Source organism: Lagenorhynchus albirostris, chromosome 4, assembly GCF_949774975.1.
Source record: "Lagenorhynchus albirostris chromosome 4, mLagAlb1.1, whole genome shotgun sequence".
NCBI lineage: Eukaryota > Metazoa > Chordata > Mammalia > Artiodactyla > Delphinidae > Lagenorhynchus > Lagenorhynchus albirostris.
Window position 1 is genome coordinate 73446539 of NC_083098.1, and position 18190 is coordinate 73464728.

The window sequence follows — 18190 nt, forward strand, 5'->3', positions numbered from 1 at the left end:
TTTTTCAAGATCGTTTGTCTATGTGGGGTCCCTTGCAGCTCCATATGCATTTGACTATTGACTTTTCCATTCCTACAAAAAAAGCCATTGGAATTTTGATAGGGATTATATTGATCTGCAGATCACTTTGGGTAGTACTGACATCTTGACAATATTAAATCTTCCTGTCCGTGAAAACAGGATCTATTTCCACTTATTTAGACCTTTCAAGGTAATTTTTGATACCCCTTAGTAGAATACTAGTTTAGGCAAAACCATCCAACTCCTTCCAAAGTTACCATAGGCAAAAGTCCAGAATATTGAATGAATGCATCGAAACACATTTCACTGCATTTCACAAAGCATCACTTTATTTTCATATGAATAGTAGTCACTGATAAAGGGAAAAAACAAAATCATGACTATCGATATTTACTTAGGGAACCATTTTCATAGAACACTGATGAAGGAACATGGTATACATATTCAGAGTGGCAGGGGACACAGGGAAAAGCACACTAGACTGAAAGCATAAAAGCATATTCTCATAAGGACCAAGCAATCCTTGTTGTTGGAGGACCAAATGGAATCATCATTAATGTAAGTAGAATCAAAGTTCACGATCCGTAAGTCCTTCTTAAGGTATGCATGATTCAGCTTGTTTACAGTTCGAACAAAGGCATATTTGGAAGCACAACTATATGCTTCCAAAGTGTACACTTTCTTGAAGTGCAGATCAAAAAATGGATTGTCCTAGAAGAAAAAGAGAGACATGATTTAGTTTGTAGCCAGGAAAGTAGCTAGATTTCCTGGATTCTCTCATATTGATTGTTGTATTGATTGTAAAGTATCAGTATCAAACATTTTCCCAAAATCTACAAATGAGCTTTCCAAAACTACCTGTTTCAAACATGTTGCTTCTATAAAGAACAATAAGAAAGATTATTTTTGAAGCATCTGTGATTTTTCAATTATGCAAATAAATATGTGTCAAAATGTGCAGTTACCAAGTCTTCCCAGGGCAGTGAATTTGAGAGGATGGATGGCGATGGAAGAAAAGAATAAACCCAATTATAGACTTCCACAGGAGAGAAAAGGTTTCTCCTTTTCTCTACTAGGAGGTCGGTCCCTTGTGCTATTTCAATAGTAGAAGGGGGAAATACAGAATGGCTAAGCAGCCTTTGGCATACAACAGATCACCAACTTGCTGGCTTTGAAGTTAATAGCAAGGAATTACTTTTAAAGTTAATAGCAAGGATCATTAAATCATTTGACTGAAACTGACAATTTACTAAAGACTGACTCACTGGATTGCTCTAGGCTGTATACTTCTAGTGGAGATGTTTCAGGGAAAAGTAGGCATCAAACCTGACCTAGGTCCTACATGTTAAAATAATAATCATTGCTACTGTTACTAATAGCAGTAACAACTGTGCCTTGCATTTATAAAGTGCTTTTCAGTTTACAAAATGCTTTCGCATTCATTATCTGCCTGACTCCTAACTCTCTTTGAAGGCAGAGGTTTTCAGTTATTTATCTTTTGTGTATCCACTCAACAAATGTGTGTTGAACTGATCTGAAGTCATCCTATAAAAAGAGAAGTGGAGGTAAACATTGCCCTAAATGTTAAAGAGGCAGAGAGACCAGACCAAGCAAAAGTATTAATGACTTTTTACCATGAGGTGTGTAAAGTTTGTATATAAGAACTTATGTATTTGCAATTTCTTTTTCAAATAGGAAAATTCTTAGAGGAGACAGGAAAAAGAACAAGGGTTTTGGAGTTAGCCAACCATTTTGACTCTGATGTAACCATGGGCAGGGCACGTATTATATTTGGCCTTCACTTTTTGGATAGGGTGGCTATGAAGTTTGTATGAGATTAATCATTTAAACTGTGATACTAGTGTGGAGCTTAATGAATGATAATTCCTTTTCCCAAATCTGTCCCCAAAGATTGTGATACTGGTGTTAATATCACCTTGCTTTACACTATTAAAATTTTTAAAAAACAAAACAATACTTTAAGAAAAAGAATGTACAAGGGTGTTGTGATTTTAAGTACAATGTTCTCTAGTCACACCTTGCAAAATGTTTCCTAGCTGTCATGATTGCAGATTGAAGGACAGTTCTTTAGAGAATCTCAATGAAAGGAAATCACACCCATTCCATCACCAGATACTAAGCATACTCCTTATGTAGTTTCCTCACAGAAACATTTACTCCTTATCATGTAGAAAATATCCTTTGTTCTTTTGAGATACTTGGAGAGGATTAAGTTTTTCCATTAGCCTGATAATTGAAACCTAAGCAGGTATGAACATAGAATACAAGTTCGTCCATCTGTCCCTTCCTTCCTTCCTCCCTCCCGCCCTCGCTCCCTTCCTTCCTTCCTTCCTCTCTCCCTCTGTCTCCTCCTTCCTCTCTCTTTCTTTCTTTTGATAGAGCTAAAAGGGAATCTCATTGTTCATTCAGTAATCCCTTGTTTATAGTAGATTAAATATAATATAATGTAATGTAATAGTGAATAATAGTTTCCAGAGGGGTGAAGCCCCGGTCACACATGTAGTTATTGGCAGAGCCAAGACAAGGACTAAGCTCTCACTCAGCCCAACCCCATTTCCTGCTACATCATTCTCTCTTCTGTTGCACCACGTCAGTCTCCAAATCCCCAGTCATTCTGATTTCTGCTTTATAAATTGACTTCAATTTCAATTCCATTCCATTTTAAAGTTGACAACTTTTGGCTTGAAATAGCTCTATTTAAAACTGTATCATTGCTATCGAGAAAAATATAATATATGCTGACTCCTGAGGATTCAATTACAAGAGGCAGGACAAGTGGAAATTCCCAGAACAACTGAGATATTTTTACTTCATCCACAGAAAAGAAATATTTAAAAGAACTACTCTTTGGATATTATAGGTTTTCTTCTGGCAGTTTAATATTTTAGGCCCTAAAGTGATCAGAAAAATAGAAATACTCAATTTCCCTTTTGTATCTAGTTCACTATGAAAGATAACAATCTTCAAATGGGAAAGGGAATAATTAACAACATAGAGATGGAATTAAAGGTCAGAAAGGTGAGGAGAAAATAGAGCAGAGCTAGCTGCTTCCAATGAATCTAAGCTGACAGGCTTGATTAATACATCCCCAGGCACTGACCAAGCTTATAGAAAATAATTATGACATTAGTAACATTTGGGGTATTACTCTTGGGGTGGGTATAAAAGATGGGGTCTGTAAAATCTTTCTTTCTTAGAAATTTATTTCCTAGTTCTGTAGAAATGGTTGTATTAGATGTTCTCTATCATTTAATAATACACTTGCAGACTAAAAGATATAAGTGCTGTATAATTGGCTGTATAAAATCAGCCAATTATGTTAAACTAGCATATCTACCTTTATTGTGTTTGTCATTAGCCTGAATAGAAAGACCTTTAAAATGGATTTTTTTTAGAAAGCATTTGAATGCATTTTGTTTGGCATTATATTTATTCAATAAAGTATTTAATTAGTGCTAAGTTGGACCCTGTTGCTAAGCCCCAGCAAGCAATCATCCTAGATAGGGTTAAACCCCCAGTAAAATTGCCATATTGCACATGTCTTAATGAAGTTTGAATGTTAAATAAATTGTATATTCACTTGAGGACTTGAGAAAAAATTAAGAAAATGGTCAAAAAAAGAGGTGGGCATGATTAATTCTTGAAACTACAGATTAGTGAACTTGACACTGACTTGTGATAAAATTCAATGCAGTATAGAAATTTTGGCAAATACCTAAAAGTATATAGAAGAAAATACTTTAAAAATTTGTACTCCTATGACACAGAGATAATTATTGTTGAAGTACTGGTTAGTTTCATATATACATTTACATACCACATACATTTTTTTGTATTAAAATTTAAGGTTCAGCTTTCAATTTTCAATACTATGATAAATTAAATATGTAAAATGAGATAATATTATAGAAAAGTTTTGTATTCAGCTGACTTTTAAAAAACGTATTAAATGGTGAACAATTGTGTTCTGAGGTATTCTTTTGGAAACATGACTTTTAATGACCATGTAATGTTCCAGCATAATGACATGAAAAAATATATTTAACTATTTCCTAAGTGTTGAACATTTAGGTAGAATATAATGTCAGAAAAATGCTATGTGATTACTTAGGAAAGAAAGCAATGAAATCCAGCATGTCTTCACCAAGAAGTCATGCCAAACACACCAAATTTTAAAAGTAGGATTCCTAGGTGATAAGATAATAGCAGATAACATATATTGATTTCAGTAAAGATCTTAAGGGAAAAATTTAGATATTCAGACTAGATAATTAATAAGGCAGAATTAAGTGGCAGAATTAAGAGCTTGTGTCCATCTAACTTACCACTGTATCCTCAGAGCCTAGCAGAGTCTGGTATACCATAAATTCTCAGTGAGTGACTGAATACACAAATTTGTAGAGATGATAAACAACCAGTCCAAAGAAGACAAATTGATAGATTTGGAGGTAAAGTCTAGTTCCATCTCTAGAGTAGTTATTTGACCTTAGGCAAGTCAGTTAATCTCTTTATGTCTCATTTTCCTCATCTGTAAATCAGGAGTAATGATAGAATCTAATTCATGGGATTTTTGTAACAATTATGTGAAGTTACATATGGAAAGAGCTTTTTGTGGTTCCTGTCATCTGGTAAGAGTTTACTGAGTGTGAGATGGTAGCAGGTAGCAGTACTACTAGTAGTGGTAATAATAGTAGTAGTAGTGGTAACCTATCAATTACCTAGAGGTATGCACTTAGCCCTGCCTGCTTCATCATTTTTATTATTGACTTGAATGAAGTCCTAAATGCTGTGCGCATTAAATCTGCAGCATACTATAGTGAATATTAAAAAATCAAAATATTAGAAGATTTGATAGGTAGGAACAATAGGCCAACCTAAGAATATGGCATTTAATCAGATTAAGAAAAAATGAGCTTAAATTCTAACTCATCCAACAATAACAGAAATATTTATTGAGTCCCTGATAACTGCCAGGCAGAAGGCTACAATAAAAGATGAAAAGGAATGGTTACAGTTTTTTATCCAGAGGGGAGACAGAGTAAGCCAACAGTTGCAGTTTGTTGGATTATTTACATCCACTGTGCAATGGGGTTATAGGGCAGGGGGACATGAGTAGGACTTTACTCCATGGGGCATCTGAGAATGGGGTGAGGGATGGAGGTGACTGAGCTTTCTAAGCCCCGAGAGTATTAAAGCACCTTTGCTGTATAAAGTTTTAGGAGAAATGACCAGATATAAAGAAGCCAGATCATGAAGGGCTTTTATCTAGATTTTATTCCATGTGCGTAGCAGGTGCGGTAGATCAGGGTAAATGGCAATTCATGCCCCAAAGACCTGAGGTCTCAGTTGAGTGTTTACTAGAAATAAGAATCCAGATCAAAGGAAATACAAATTGGTCACGCTAATTCTAAAGTATTGTATTTAATTCTGGAAAAGCTGAAACATTCCAGAGGAGAAGAGATTGCATAGTGAAGGGTGTTGCAGCAATGTCATGGAAGAAAATAACAGCGCTATGACCTCTTAGTGTTTGTATAACCTGTCATATTAACTTATTTGATCTTCATATGAACATTATTTAAAGAATGAAATGGTTACATTTAACCCAGAAAAGAGAAAACTTGAGGGAACCTTATTAGTATCTTCAAACATTGGAAAGGCTGCTATGTGAAAGAAGGATTGGGTTTGTTCTGGTTGGTTCAAATGATGATGCTAGGACTGATGGGTGGATGTTATAGTGAAGGAGATTTTAGTTAAACGTAAGTGAGACATGTAAAAATAAAGGATGTTAATTTGGAAGTAGAATGGATTTACTCATGTGGTAATGAGTTCTCCATCAGTAGAAGAGTTCAAGGAGAGACTGGGAAAACCACTTTCAAGTGGTCACACAAGAGATTAAAGTACACACCCTTTCCCCACTTTCAACACTGAGGTTGTAGGATTTCCAAGGGTTATTGATCCTTCCAGAGGATCAAGCAGCTAACTGACAGTAAAATCTGAAGAAGATGAGGAAAGGAATCCCCACAAATTATGGAGGAAACTGGGCTGGGAAGAGAGTGGTGGTGGAAGCATCAGATATTTAAAGTTTCATAACTGGCTGGAAGATTGTGTTTAACCTGTTAAGAAGACCTTGGGAAAGATGCTTTAAATCTAATCGAAAAAATTCAAATTTAAACTCATAAAAACAGAACAAACAAACCAGTAGATCATCCCAGTAGAGTAAACTGTACCACTTAAGAATAATATGTCATTTTAACTCTCAGTACATGCCAAAAATATATGAAGTAAGATATTAACCATAAAGGTCTCCAGCATATTGATCCCATATCTCCCTTACAAAACATAACACTTACTGTATCTGCTTCTTTTCCATCGATCATCCGCAGATCGTTCAAAGACCACTTTTTGGTTACTTCATATTTTTCATCTAAACCTATTCTGTAGTGTTTCACCATAATTATTTTTACTTCTTCATTTTTGGTCACTGTAGGACAGAAAAACACTTCGTTTACCTAGACTCTTAGAAGATAATAAATTATTCATCATCATATTTTTCAGTATTTATGAATCTCCTTTTCCTATAATAAGCTTGAACATACATTGTATCTGCACCCCAGTTATGAACCCTGAGGTATCTGAAGCTTCATGAGTATGCCCTCAAATTTCCTCAGTGTGTTAACTTTATTTTTGCTGCAATTGTGGTCACATACAGCCGCGGTAATGTCTGTCAGATAGAACACCGAGCTCTGTGCTTTCAGCTCTGAGCTTTGTGGTGGAGGATAGAGTTCAACTCAGGGCAGGAAATAGGAGGCTTAGTGTGAGCATGGAGTCAGTGCCAAAGTGTTTACCAGAACAAGTTGGAATTTTAATTTATGACAATATAAGAAAATGAGCACAGGAAAGTAAACAGTTCTGCTCACACAGCAACCCACTGTTGAAGACTGACCATGCAAATACTTGTGCACACTTTTTTTTTTTTAAGTTGCTGTGAGATTTTTGATGTAAGAGTGCTTGCAAAACAGCAACTACTGACCTATTTGGTATCGTTTGAGATTTTTAATCCTCCGTAGTGTGTATCCAAAATCCTAGTATTCAAAATGTGCCATCGAGACAAAAAACTTTAGTTCTATACTTTGAAAGGTATGGGAAAATCATTGCTTATTTTATGTGAGCAACATGAGGGAAATAATTTCCTGGTCTTAAAATCATTGTGTTTGGTCTCATATGAACACATTAGAAGAATCAACATTTGATGTTAGAGTTCCTGGACTGAAAGTTATCAATGAATTCCCAAGGGAGTATTTACTGGGTATCCACTATTTGCCTGATAGAACTATTACAAATGCCACAGAGGGTACAAGTATGAGACATGGTCCCTGCCCTCTGGAAACTTATGGTTTTGTTGAAGAGACAAGGCTAACACACATGTGTCACATAAAATATATAATATGAAGGTATACAGGTATATTATAAAGAGGTGGCAGTGGGAACTGAATATCTTAAACTTTCAAGGTGGATGATGTCACTTGGAGAGTTACAAGCTGGTTCGGTCTTCTAAGAATGAGACTGGAATTTGTCTTTGGGGAAGACTCTCTTCTGGTTCTGGAAAGCATCACTTTGGCATGACCTCTGAGTTAAGAAGATTAAAACAATATATTACAATATAATCATAGGGATAGATAAGCAATATGGAACAGACTATATGTTCAACAGAAGTTCTAAGAAGGGAGAGGATTCGAATAAAGGAAATAATTATGGAAGAAATAGAATTGGAGATAGAGCTTTAAAATTAGTAAAGGCAAGGATGATACTGATGGCATTTCTAGGTGAAGGACAGTGTGACAAAATGAGTAGACAATAGACCCTGAACTTCACCGGGTAGGATTAGAGACAGTGGATTGTATAGATTGATTGGTGTTAGGATATGGTGGACAACAAGGTTAACCAGGTTGTGAATATGTTTTGAAAAGTGACAGAAACCACTGTGGACTCATGGTGTCTCAACCCCCCTCTGATGGGAGGGATTGGAATCTGGCCTGGACAGTAAGGGCTCCAGAGTTGGGACTGGTGAAAGGAGTAGTTATCCTCTGTAAGTGCAGGTGATACTGAAATTAAGGCAAACAGTTGAGCTTAGACTTCATGATGGAACTGAGCTCAGTCTCCCAGAGAAGGGAGTCTGAGCAGGTTGACAAATCTAAGAAGAGGGCACTATGTCAGTTCAGTGAAAGCTCATACTGTAATACATATTCAGTAAGTCTCTTTCCTCCTTGAACAGGAGACTAATACAGTGGTGCCCTGTTGAAGGAGTATTTTTCTGGAATCAGTGATGCCCAGGATACACTGAAGAAGAAAAGAAAGAAGAACTGGAGGTCCTTAGAAGAGGCAGTGTGTCTTAGTGGGCTCTGGCATTAAACATTCCGGATTCAAATCATGACACCACTTCTTACAGTGTGGTCTGTAATCTCATTATTTAATCTCTAGAGAGATTAAACCTCAGTTTTCTCATGTTGTAAAGTGGACATCAGAGTGATACAAACCCACAGGGTATAAAGATTAAAGTATATAAATGACTTAGGGTAGTGCCTGGTTTATAGTAATTGTTTCCGTTTTTGTTTTGTTTTGTTTATGAGGCTTTTGTTGGAACTAGGTGTAGGATGTAGGCAATGGAAATAGAGGTGGTAAATCTAAGTTAGATTTTAAATGAGGCATTCACACCACTGGATGGAAACCAAATACGTAAGCATGGCTGGGCGGAATAGTGAATTTAGTCTTTGATGTACAGATGAGCTCCATAAACTATCTCAGAAGAGAAGGAGATGATGGAAGTTTATAGTTTAGGAATGAAGGTACAGACTTGGGATTTTTCTGTGGGGACAGGCTTCCAAAACTAGGTTTATAGGGAAAAGAGCAGAGGAAAGAGGTGAAACAGAGTAGAGAATAAAAAAGGTGCTAGCAGAGAGGTCTGAGAAGGGGCCGGCAGAAAAGAGACAAGCCCAACAGTGCAATCTATGGAAATCAAGAGGACAGAGAATTTCAAGAGCTGGAGACAATCCCATGAAGTTACTTTGTTGAGTAACTTTGTTCAGTCCTGGCACGGAATCTGACTTGGGGAAGATCATTGATTTCTTCCCTGAGAGCAGTTTCTCTAGAATGGGGAGGGCAGAAAACAGCTTGTAGAGGGCTCCTTCATGGACTAACTATACTGAGTGCGTACTATGCGCCAGTTCTTATGTTAGGTAGGGTTTAGAAAGAGAGATAAGAGAATAAAGGCTATGATTTAGATCACATATTCCAAGAGTCTGGAAGAGGAGTGATTGCATATTTTGAGGACAAAAGGAGTGATTGAGGGGCACGTCCTGGAGGGGACCTAGTGTGGAAGATCTTAACCCTGGGTAAGAAAACTGGCTCAGAGCCTGTGAGTCTCCTGAAACTGTGCAAAATTTGGTGGGTTTCTGCCCGTGTATACTTCTCCAACCCTAAAAAAGGTCCACTTCCACTGGTCTAGATGTTAGCTTTGGGAAGAGGAAAGGAAAAGAGAAAAGAAGCCATTAGGCTGGTGTGTTGAAGCGGAAGCATGGTTGATTCTGTCATACTTACTTAGGACAAGATTTTAGAGGCAGTTCCTTCCCCTAGGAGGTAATTGTCTGTCCAGACAAAGACTCTACCTCAGAACCAAATAATAATGTTCTTGTTCTGGCTAGCTGTCTCACTGGTGACTTAGGAAGTGGGAGAGGATGGGGAGAAATAACTGGATACTGTATAAAAATATCATTTGAAGCAAATTTCACTGCCTCATCTACATGTTATGATAACCAGCTAATTGACTGTAGACCCACTGATTTGTTTCATTAATTTGATAAGTATTTGAGTGCCCCTTTTGTACAAAGCCCTGGGCTAGGCATTGAAAAAGTGCATTCCCCTATGGCACTGTTCCTGCTCCTGCTGAGATTACAGAGAGTGGGGTTTCAGAGAGAAAACACACGATCAAGTGCTGTGGATGAGGCATGGACAGGGTCTTATAGGAACATGGAGAAGGGACATCTTTATCCCACTAGGGGTCAGAGAGAGCTTCTTGAAGGAGGTTATCTGAGTTGTAAAGGACCATGGGAGTTAGCAGAATGAAGAAAGGGGTAAAGGGAGTTCTGGAACAGCATGTGGACAAAAGCGTAAAATACTTGAATCTTTTGAGTCCTTACAGGCATTTAGTATTGCTGGCATGAAGGGTAGGGGTGAAAAGGTGGTAGGAAGCAGGGTAGACAGGAGCTGGTTCCTGAATGGTCTAGAATGCTACGCTAAAGAGTTCAAATATCATCCTGAAAGCTCTGTTTTTGGGGAGATTGATGAGGGTGAGGAGTGTTGTCGCTGAAGGACTTTAAGTGAATGGTCAGGCTGAGCTTTACATTTTAGAAAGTTTTCTCGGGCAATTCTGTAAAGGATGGGTGGGAGGGAGGGCATGAAGAAAGAGATGTTAAGAAGGTAGGATCTACCAGTCATCAAGTTTTCTTACATTAATGGTCACTGTCCCACTAATAACAAACTAAGAAAATAAAATGCACGCTTTAAAAGTTAACCTTTTGATATAGTGATGCAGCACAGAGACGGTACAACCTCCTCAATTTGGCAAAATAGTCTCCTCTGTAGCCAAGGAGTTTCCAAGAACTGTCTTTAGCCAAGAGTCGAAGTCTGATCAGACTGGAGTGGACCCAATCCCTAAGTTCCATACTTGTGTTCTGCTGCTAGCTAAAATTAAATGGCCGTATTCACATTAAGGCAGCGGCAAAGTGGAAACATCACATTGTCTTAAAACAGAATTTTGTTTGTATAGTCAAAATGTTAACAGAGTTGGTTTCCGTAACATCAGATGTGCCGCTATCTAATTATGATTTAGTGATATCTATAGACCCAGGGACTTTCAGAATGAACCTGCTCCAGTTTCACTATTTTAGTTAGCATTTTCAGAACAACCATCTTAACTTCATGCTAACAACTTATCTTCACTTTTAATTTCAAAATAAACATTGTTGTTAATAACTGCCTCTATTATCATGGTGAAATAGTCACTATTATTCATGAGGCTAAGTGGAAAGAAGATTGGCCAAGTGAACCAATATAATTTGGCAGAACAGGAAAAACAGTAGCTCACGAGTAAACTGCACAGAAAAACTTTAAATACATAAACCACTGTCATTTTACAATCCCAGTGCTACATAATTGTTTTCATCATTGAAATTAAGTAATAGGGAAAAACTACCATGAGATATCAAAGACAAGAAGCCTCAGTGAAAATGTTTCAATGTATTGGTGATGTCTTGGGGTTGTTGAGAATGCTATTACTGATTTCATCAAAAAAGTAACTTTCAAATAATTTTTCTAGAAATATTTTAATCAAATCGATTTTGGGGCAATACTGGGTACTCTAGGTTTAATGTTTGTCCCTCCTTCCCCTCAATTCCTATGTTGAAATCCTAACCCCCAAGGTTATGGTAGTAGGAAGTGGGGTCTTTCAGAGGTGATTAGGTCATGAAGGCAGAGCCCTCATGAATGGGATTAGTGTCCCTCTAAAAAGACCCCAGAGAGCTCCCTTGCCCTTTCCACCCTGCAAGGTTAGAAGGAGAAAAAGGTGGTCTATGAGGACGCAGATCCCCACCAGACACCGAATCTGCAGGCACCATGTTCTTGGACTTCCCAGACTCCAGAACTGTGAGAACTAAATGTTTGTTGTTTATAAGCCACCCAGTCTCTAGTATTTTGTTTCCTTTTCTTGTTAACTTATTTAACACTCTTTGTGAACAGTATAAATGATTTCACAAAATTATTCAATTCTCCGGTTCACAGAGAAGAAGTTCTTTTTTGGCATCAACATGTAATAGGTATGGAGAATTTATGCATACCATCTTCATAATTCTAGCAAATGCCATTTATTTTCAAATGAATTACCTGTGAATGGAGAATGTTTTTCTAAATATATGTGAATACTTAAATCTGTATCTGAATATGTATACAATTTTTATTTATAAAATATAAATACTTCCATATGTTTACTGTATATTTTATTTTTATTATAAATATTTATTTACAGCATATACTATTTATACATAAATACTTCAGCATATGTTTTCACAATAGATACATTCTTTTCTGTAATTTTAACAATATAACCCCACCTTCCAATTTGGAATAAAATTCTAGCCCTATTTGAAGTAGAATTTATCATTTTTTCCCCCTAGTTAGGATTTAAGAGGAGAGCACTATGTGTAGATGTAAATGTTATTATTTCTGGTTCAGAGAGGTCAACACCAAGGCCACAGCGTTGCCCCATATATCACAGCTGGCAGGTGGGCAAAGCAGAGTCATGTTTCACACCAGCTGTGTTGGACTCCTAGCCTTCCAAAGTCCATTCCACCATGCCCTGCTACTTCCCATCCAATCAGCCATAATCACTTTACATACGATTTCAAGTCCTTCAGAATTTCTTTAACTCATTTGCATTCTCATCACTGCACAACTGACTTGTCAGTTTCTTTTTCCGTACTTTATAGAGCTCCTCCCTCCTTCCTAAGAAGTTGCCGCTTTTAACAGCCAGGGATAATAATGGTCTAGGCTAGGGGAAGCTAATTTCAAGGGGAAATGACCATGTAAACCCTGATGTGGGAGGAGACAGAGGTGCCAGGAAATCCCCAATGTAAATCCTAGCAAACTTCAGAGAGGGAGACAGGATTTAAGACATCTGCTTTTTGACATTGACCAAGTAAGTTATCAAGGCAACAGTAAATCACAATCATCTGGTTGTGAGACCCCTGCAAAAGCCAGACACTGATTGGATAAATAGAAAGTTTAACTTATTTAAACATATCTTCTTTAATTTGAGAAATGCATGATGGGATTTAACTACTCTAGACTTGATTCTCACAAATTTAGAACTGCTGGATTGTAGGATATAAAGAGGAAATCATAACTATATGTCTCCCTACTCCCAGAAGGTGGCCAACATTCAAAACCTGGAGTTACCTGCCTCAACAGTTGAGATATGGCCTGCTTGATTCCTATCAATGGAGATTTTCTGAGTAAAGCATAGTCAAAGATTTAGGACTAGCAAGCATCACCCTGACTTTATTTTAAATTACTGTTCTGTCTAATTGCATTCGAAATGGTCATAAAGAGATGCCAAATTTGGGGAAAGTGCTCTCAAGTTGATGGATGTGATATGTAGAAGAGTCATAAAGTTGGTGAATGAACATGACTTATAATGTTAACTTTTACCTGGAATATCACAATATTGTCTTCTCTTTCTCACATCTAAGAGAACCTTGTTTTTCCTTTGCTTCTAACATGACAGAATCATTGAATTTTACTAATGAAAGTGATCACCTACTTTATGTGGCCATTGTCCAGGTGAAAACATTGAACCCTAAAGCAGTTGCCTTCACACATGTTAACAATGCCAACCCCTTGTTGTTCCAATCCTGGTTAAAAGGATTCATGTCATTTATGAAAACAGACAGCAGGTGACCCCAGCCCATAGTGTCTTTCTCAGAACTTGAGGATATTGGGGAAAAAATTACATCCATTTCCAAAAATTTAATTCTAGGAGTGTTTTTTTTTCCATGCCAGATAGAACAAGTTAATTATATAGTTGGAGGCAGGCATTAAGATACATGTGGTAAATTAGATGTAAATAATGCCTGGTAAATAAATATGCATTATTGATTGTTCTATTTTTTATAAGTTTCTTAAAAAACACATATACACTAATGTTATGTGATGAGTAATTAGCTTTATAAAGTAGGATTATAATAGGTATAAAATTATTAAATTTTCATGTTGGAATGAGCATATTCTCTAATATATTAAGTCAAGATGCTTTGAGACATAGTGATCTGATCGTTTGTATATAACACAGTTTCTAAAATTGTTTCATTTGACATTTTTCCATTTGATTTCTTTCTTTTTCCCGGACTGATTTTAAGTTTTGTACCTTGCTGATATGCTAAGCCTTACACTTTTTATTTATTTGGCAAAATATGCTAGGTAATATATTAGATAAATGTTAGTATTCTTATGATTAAGTAAATATTCGTATACTTATTAGGAATTACAGAATTTTAAAGAGTTCTTAGCACTTTCTCTAAAGATGTTCTACTTCCCTTATAGTAGCCCCTCTTGACAACTTTTGAAAGTTCTTCTATGCAAAGTATCAGGAAAGGAGTTATAACAAATTTTCTGAAAATGCTGAACTGTGTGCCTTAAAAAGCAAAGTCTACAATGCAAACTTAGAGTTTCTAAGCTCTTTCCTCCAAAGCCCCTGAAAACTACTAAAAAGCATGGATTGGGAAAAGGAAATGCTTAGATTAAATTCAATAATGGCACAAGAATTTCTGTCTAAATTCAGCAAAAAAATTACGGTTAGGTAAATCATAATTAAGTGCAAAAGCTTATTCCTACCTTTGGACAATTTTCATGAATTTTTAAAATATGAGGGAAAATATTTTAATTAGTTTAGAGAACATTTCCTTAAAGTTCCATCTTCATGAACTAATTTCTATCATTAAAATAGTGTTTCTGTGAGCATACTGTGAGAAAGAATTTTTAAAAGATCATTTCTCTTTTCAAAATAAGCCACCAGGAAGTCTAAATAAGCCTCAGAAGAAATTCTAAGGTCTTTTTTTTTTTCTTTCCTAGCATGAAAAGAGAGAACCCTAGTTGTCCAGATTGGTTGGAAATAGAGCTGTATAACTCAATTCTCCAATATGTTTAAAAATATAGAGAGAGCTCTCTGTTGAATTTTTTAAAACAAGCTCTTACACAAGAAAACTGCATGCCATGCAAGTGAATTAAATAAAAGACTGGAGACTAAATAATCAAATCAGCAAAAGCACATACCCAGTTTCATTTCTGAACAATTAACCAAAATATTTTTAATACAATATTTTTTTGTCTTCCATTTTAGCACTTAAAAAAATTCTGTAGAATCCACATTCTTAATCTTCGCATAGTTAAGTTCTATCACAAGAAGATACATCTGCTGTTATTGCATAGGAAAATAAACACCCAAAAATGTCCTTCTATCACCCAAGCATCTTGGGGTTATTTACGTTTTGAAATGATAACAGAAAGAACAGATTACCTGACACACAGAGGTAATACCTGTCCTGGACCGAGAACTCTATTTCAATAAACTCGTACAGATTCTGCGAGAGTGGCTTAAACAGTTTCTTCTCCAAGTCCTCCTTTACCAATGATGACATTTCCTCCAGTTCCACTTGGCCTGAGGTCCTGGCTCCAGCTCGCTCTTTCTCTCCTTCTGCTCCCTAGATTTCTTGTTTTGGTTTGCAGCTCCTATGTGAGTCCTGCCCACCTCCCAACCCTCACTTTCAACTTCTCATTCCTAGCCAGACCCAGGCTCCTGAGAGCACTCAGCGCAGTCAGACCCCTCACTGCAGTATCTGCCCAGTGGCAGCAGCGACGGCAGCCAAAATACAGCAGCGGCATCAGCCCCGCTGTCACTCTCCAGCATCCAGGCTCAAGGAGGCTGCTCTCTGGAGCTCTCCTGTGGTTTGGGGATGGGCAACATATTTATGAACACCAGCAGATACACTTGTGGAGTCCCCTGGCCTCCCTAGTCTAGTAACCTTTTCCGCTTTCACATCACTCTGCAGAAGAAGACCACTACTTCAGCTTGATTCCGTTACATAAATCAGCTGTCTGGCTCTATTGATTGGGATCATCTTCCATTAAGAACTTTGCTGTCATCGGCAAGAGAAAAAGCACCTGTGCTTTCTCCTGACACTTCCAACAAGTCTCTTTCCCTCCTTTCTTTCCCCTCCTGCAATTCATTCAGACCTTTGTTTTCAAGAGAGTCAGCATCCATTCCTGCGTCCAAATTATTTTTTAAATGGGCTTACTTTAATGTTCTTCATTTCTTTACTCACAAAGAGAAATTTACTAGGTACCTACTGGAGCAAAGCATGGTATCTGTTTCTTGGGAGGGTGGATTTCCTATCCTCAAGAAGCTTATAATCTAATAGAGATGAGTACACCAAATAATTATCATAAATGTTTAAAAGTGATAAATGGCACAAGAGAAAGGAAATATAGAAAAGTTATTTGTACCTGGAGAGTGTCAGAGACAGTGCTATGGGGGGGAAGATCTGGAACTTGAAGGGTGAGAGGGAAGTATCCAAGTGGAGGAGGGGGAGATGCATATTCTGTGGAAGGAATGTTGGAACGAAAGCTCTGATCAGTAAGCCACAGGGGGTGCTTGGGAGGACAGGAAGCAGTCCGGTTTGCTTAAATTATATAATTTGTGGAAGTAAAATATAAGGGTGGAAAGGTAAATTGAGTGGGACTGGCTCATGAAGGGCCTTGAATGCCAGAATAATCCTTTGGACTTTATTCTATGGAAGTAGAGAACCAATGAAGATTTGGGGGCATTCATTCATTTGACAAATATTTTTCAAGGGCTGATTTTTGTGCCAGGCTCTGCTTTAGGACTGGGAATATGGCAATGAAGAAAATAGGTCCATTCCTTGCTCTTCTGGAGCTTAGTGGGGTAGATGGAAAATAAATAAAGCAGGAGTCCATCCAAGGTATACTCAGCTGCAAGTAACAGAATACATGACATCAAGTTGTAAATAGGAAAGACGTTAAACGATCTCTCATAATAAGAGGTCTGCAAGTAGGCAGTCCCAAATTTAGCTCAGGACTCATAGGTGAGGGTCCCAAGTGCTTGCCATTTTCTGATCTTCCGTCCTCAGAGGCTGGCTTTTTATCCTCAGGCCACTGTTGTTCAGCTCCAAAGACAGGAAGAAAGAGGAGTGGTTGTTGCTGTCCTTGATTTCTCTTTTTGTCAGAAGCAAACTCTTTCTCAGAAACCAGCCAACAGGCTTTCTTTTACATCTTGGTGGCCATGACTGGGTCACATGGCCATTCCTTGGAAAGCCAGAATTTGTCATTTTTGGTTTCTATCACGGGAAGACAGATTTTCTAACAAGGAAGAAGGGCTGGGAATGACTGCAAGCAGGCAGCCAAAAATGTCGTCCGTGGCTCCCCTAAGAAACGTTAATGGCTTGTGTGACTAGGCTGAATCGTGGGGTCCTGGGTGAGACATTTGCCTTTCTGAGCCTGTTTCCTTATCTGAAGAATGATCTCTAGGCTCTTTTCCTACTTTAACATCTCCTATTCTGTTTGTGATTCTGGGAATCTATTAAAATAATTTGGGTAAGAGGACCAGAGAACTGGTACTCTGCTTTTGGGTATGGAAAATGGAGAAGAAGGAATGAATATAAGATATATTTGGATGATAAAATCAATAAGCTGTGGCACCTAATTGGATGTGAAAGGAGGAAGGTGGAGTCAATATGACACAACTACTTTCCACTTTCATCCAGAGAATGAGTAAATGGGTTCACATCACAGGAGGTAGGTTTTCAGAGAATTATTTTCAGCTTTCACTTAAAAAATTATTTTCCTATGGAGGAAATAAAGACTGGAACAACTCATCAGCAATACTGTCATAAATATTTGATTAGATATTTATTTATGTGATTCTTTGTTTTATGTTTTTTCCCCTCCTAGACTGTAAGTTTCATGAGGGCGGGAACCCATGTTTTTCCCACTTGCTATACAACCAGGGTATGTGATACACAGTACCTAGCACATCATAGGCATTCTTGCATTCATTTATTCACTCAATTTATTTGTAACAATTTACTAAAAGAACAAATAAGAATCAAATAGTCTTCTAATGACTTAAATTTTTTTTTGCAAAGTTGATTTTGCAGTGAAATATCTTCACAGCTGGAGCAGACAGCTGTTAGTGCTGGGGAGGGGGGAAATTTCCCTTTACCCCTCTTGAATTCTTTTGGCTGGTCTAATAATTAAATTGATGCAAGACAGATTAACAGGAGAAAAAAAAACTATTTAATTCGTACACACGGAGGTCTCATAGAAATGGGACTCCTGAAGTGGCCAAAGCAGGCTGTATACATATCATTTTTAGATAAAGAAACAATTATTTGTGAAGATTTAACAAAACGAAGAGGATTGTGCTTGGGGTAGCAGACTAATGGAGAAGTAATAGGGTTTTTCTATACAGCTTTCTTAACCTTGAATTCCCTAACAGTGATAAGGATGCTTTCTATCCTCCTGGTAT

General features: G+C 37.3%; 1 protein-coding gene across 1 annotated transcript; it reads right to left on the reverse strand.

Moving 5' to 3' along the window:
• Window positions 1–465: 465 nt before the first annotated feature.
• EXOC1L (exocyst complex component 1 like) lies at window positions 466–15284 on the reverse strand. The gene is made up of 3 exons (XM_060147273.1): window positions 15164–15284; window positions 6393–6523; window positions 466–732 (listed from the first exon to the last, which is right to left on the reverse strand). The coding sequence occupies exons 1-3, from the start codon at window positions 15282–15284 to the stop codon at window positions 466–468; spliced, it is 519 nt and encodes a 172-aa protein (XP_060003256.1).
• Window positions 15285–18190: the final 2906 nt, after the last annotated feature.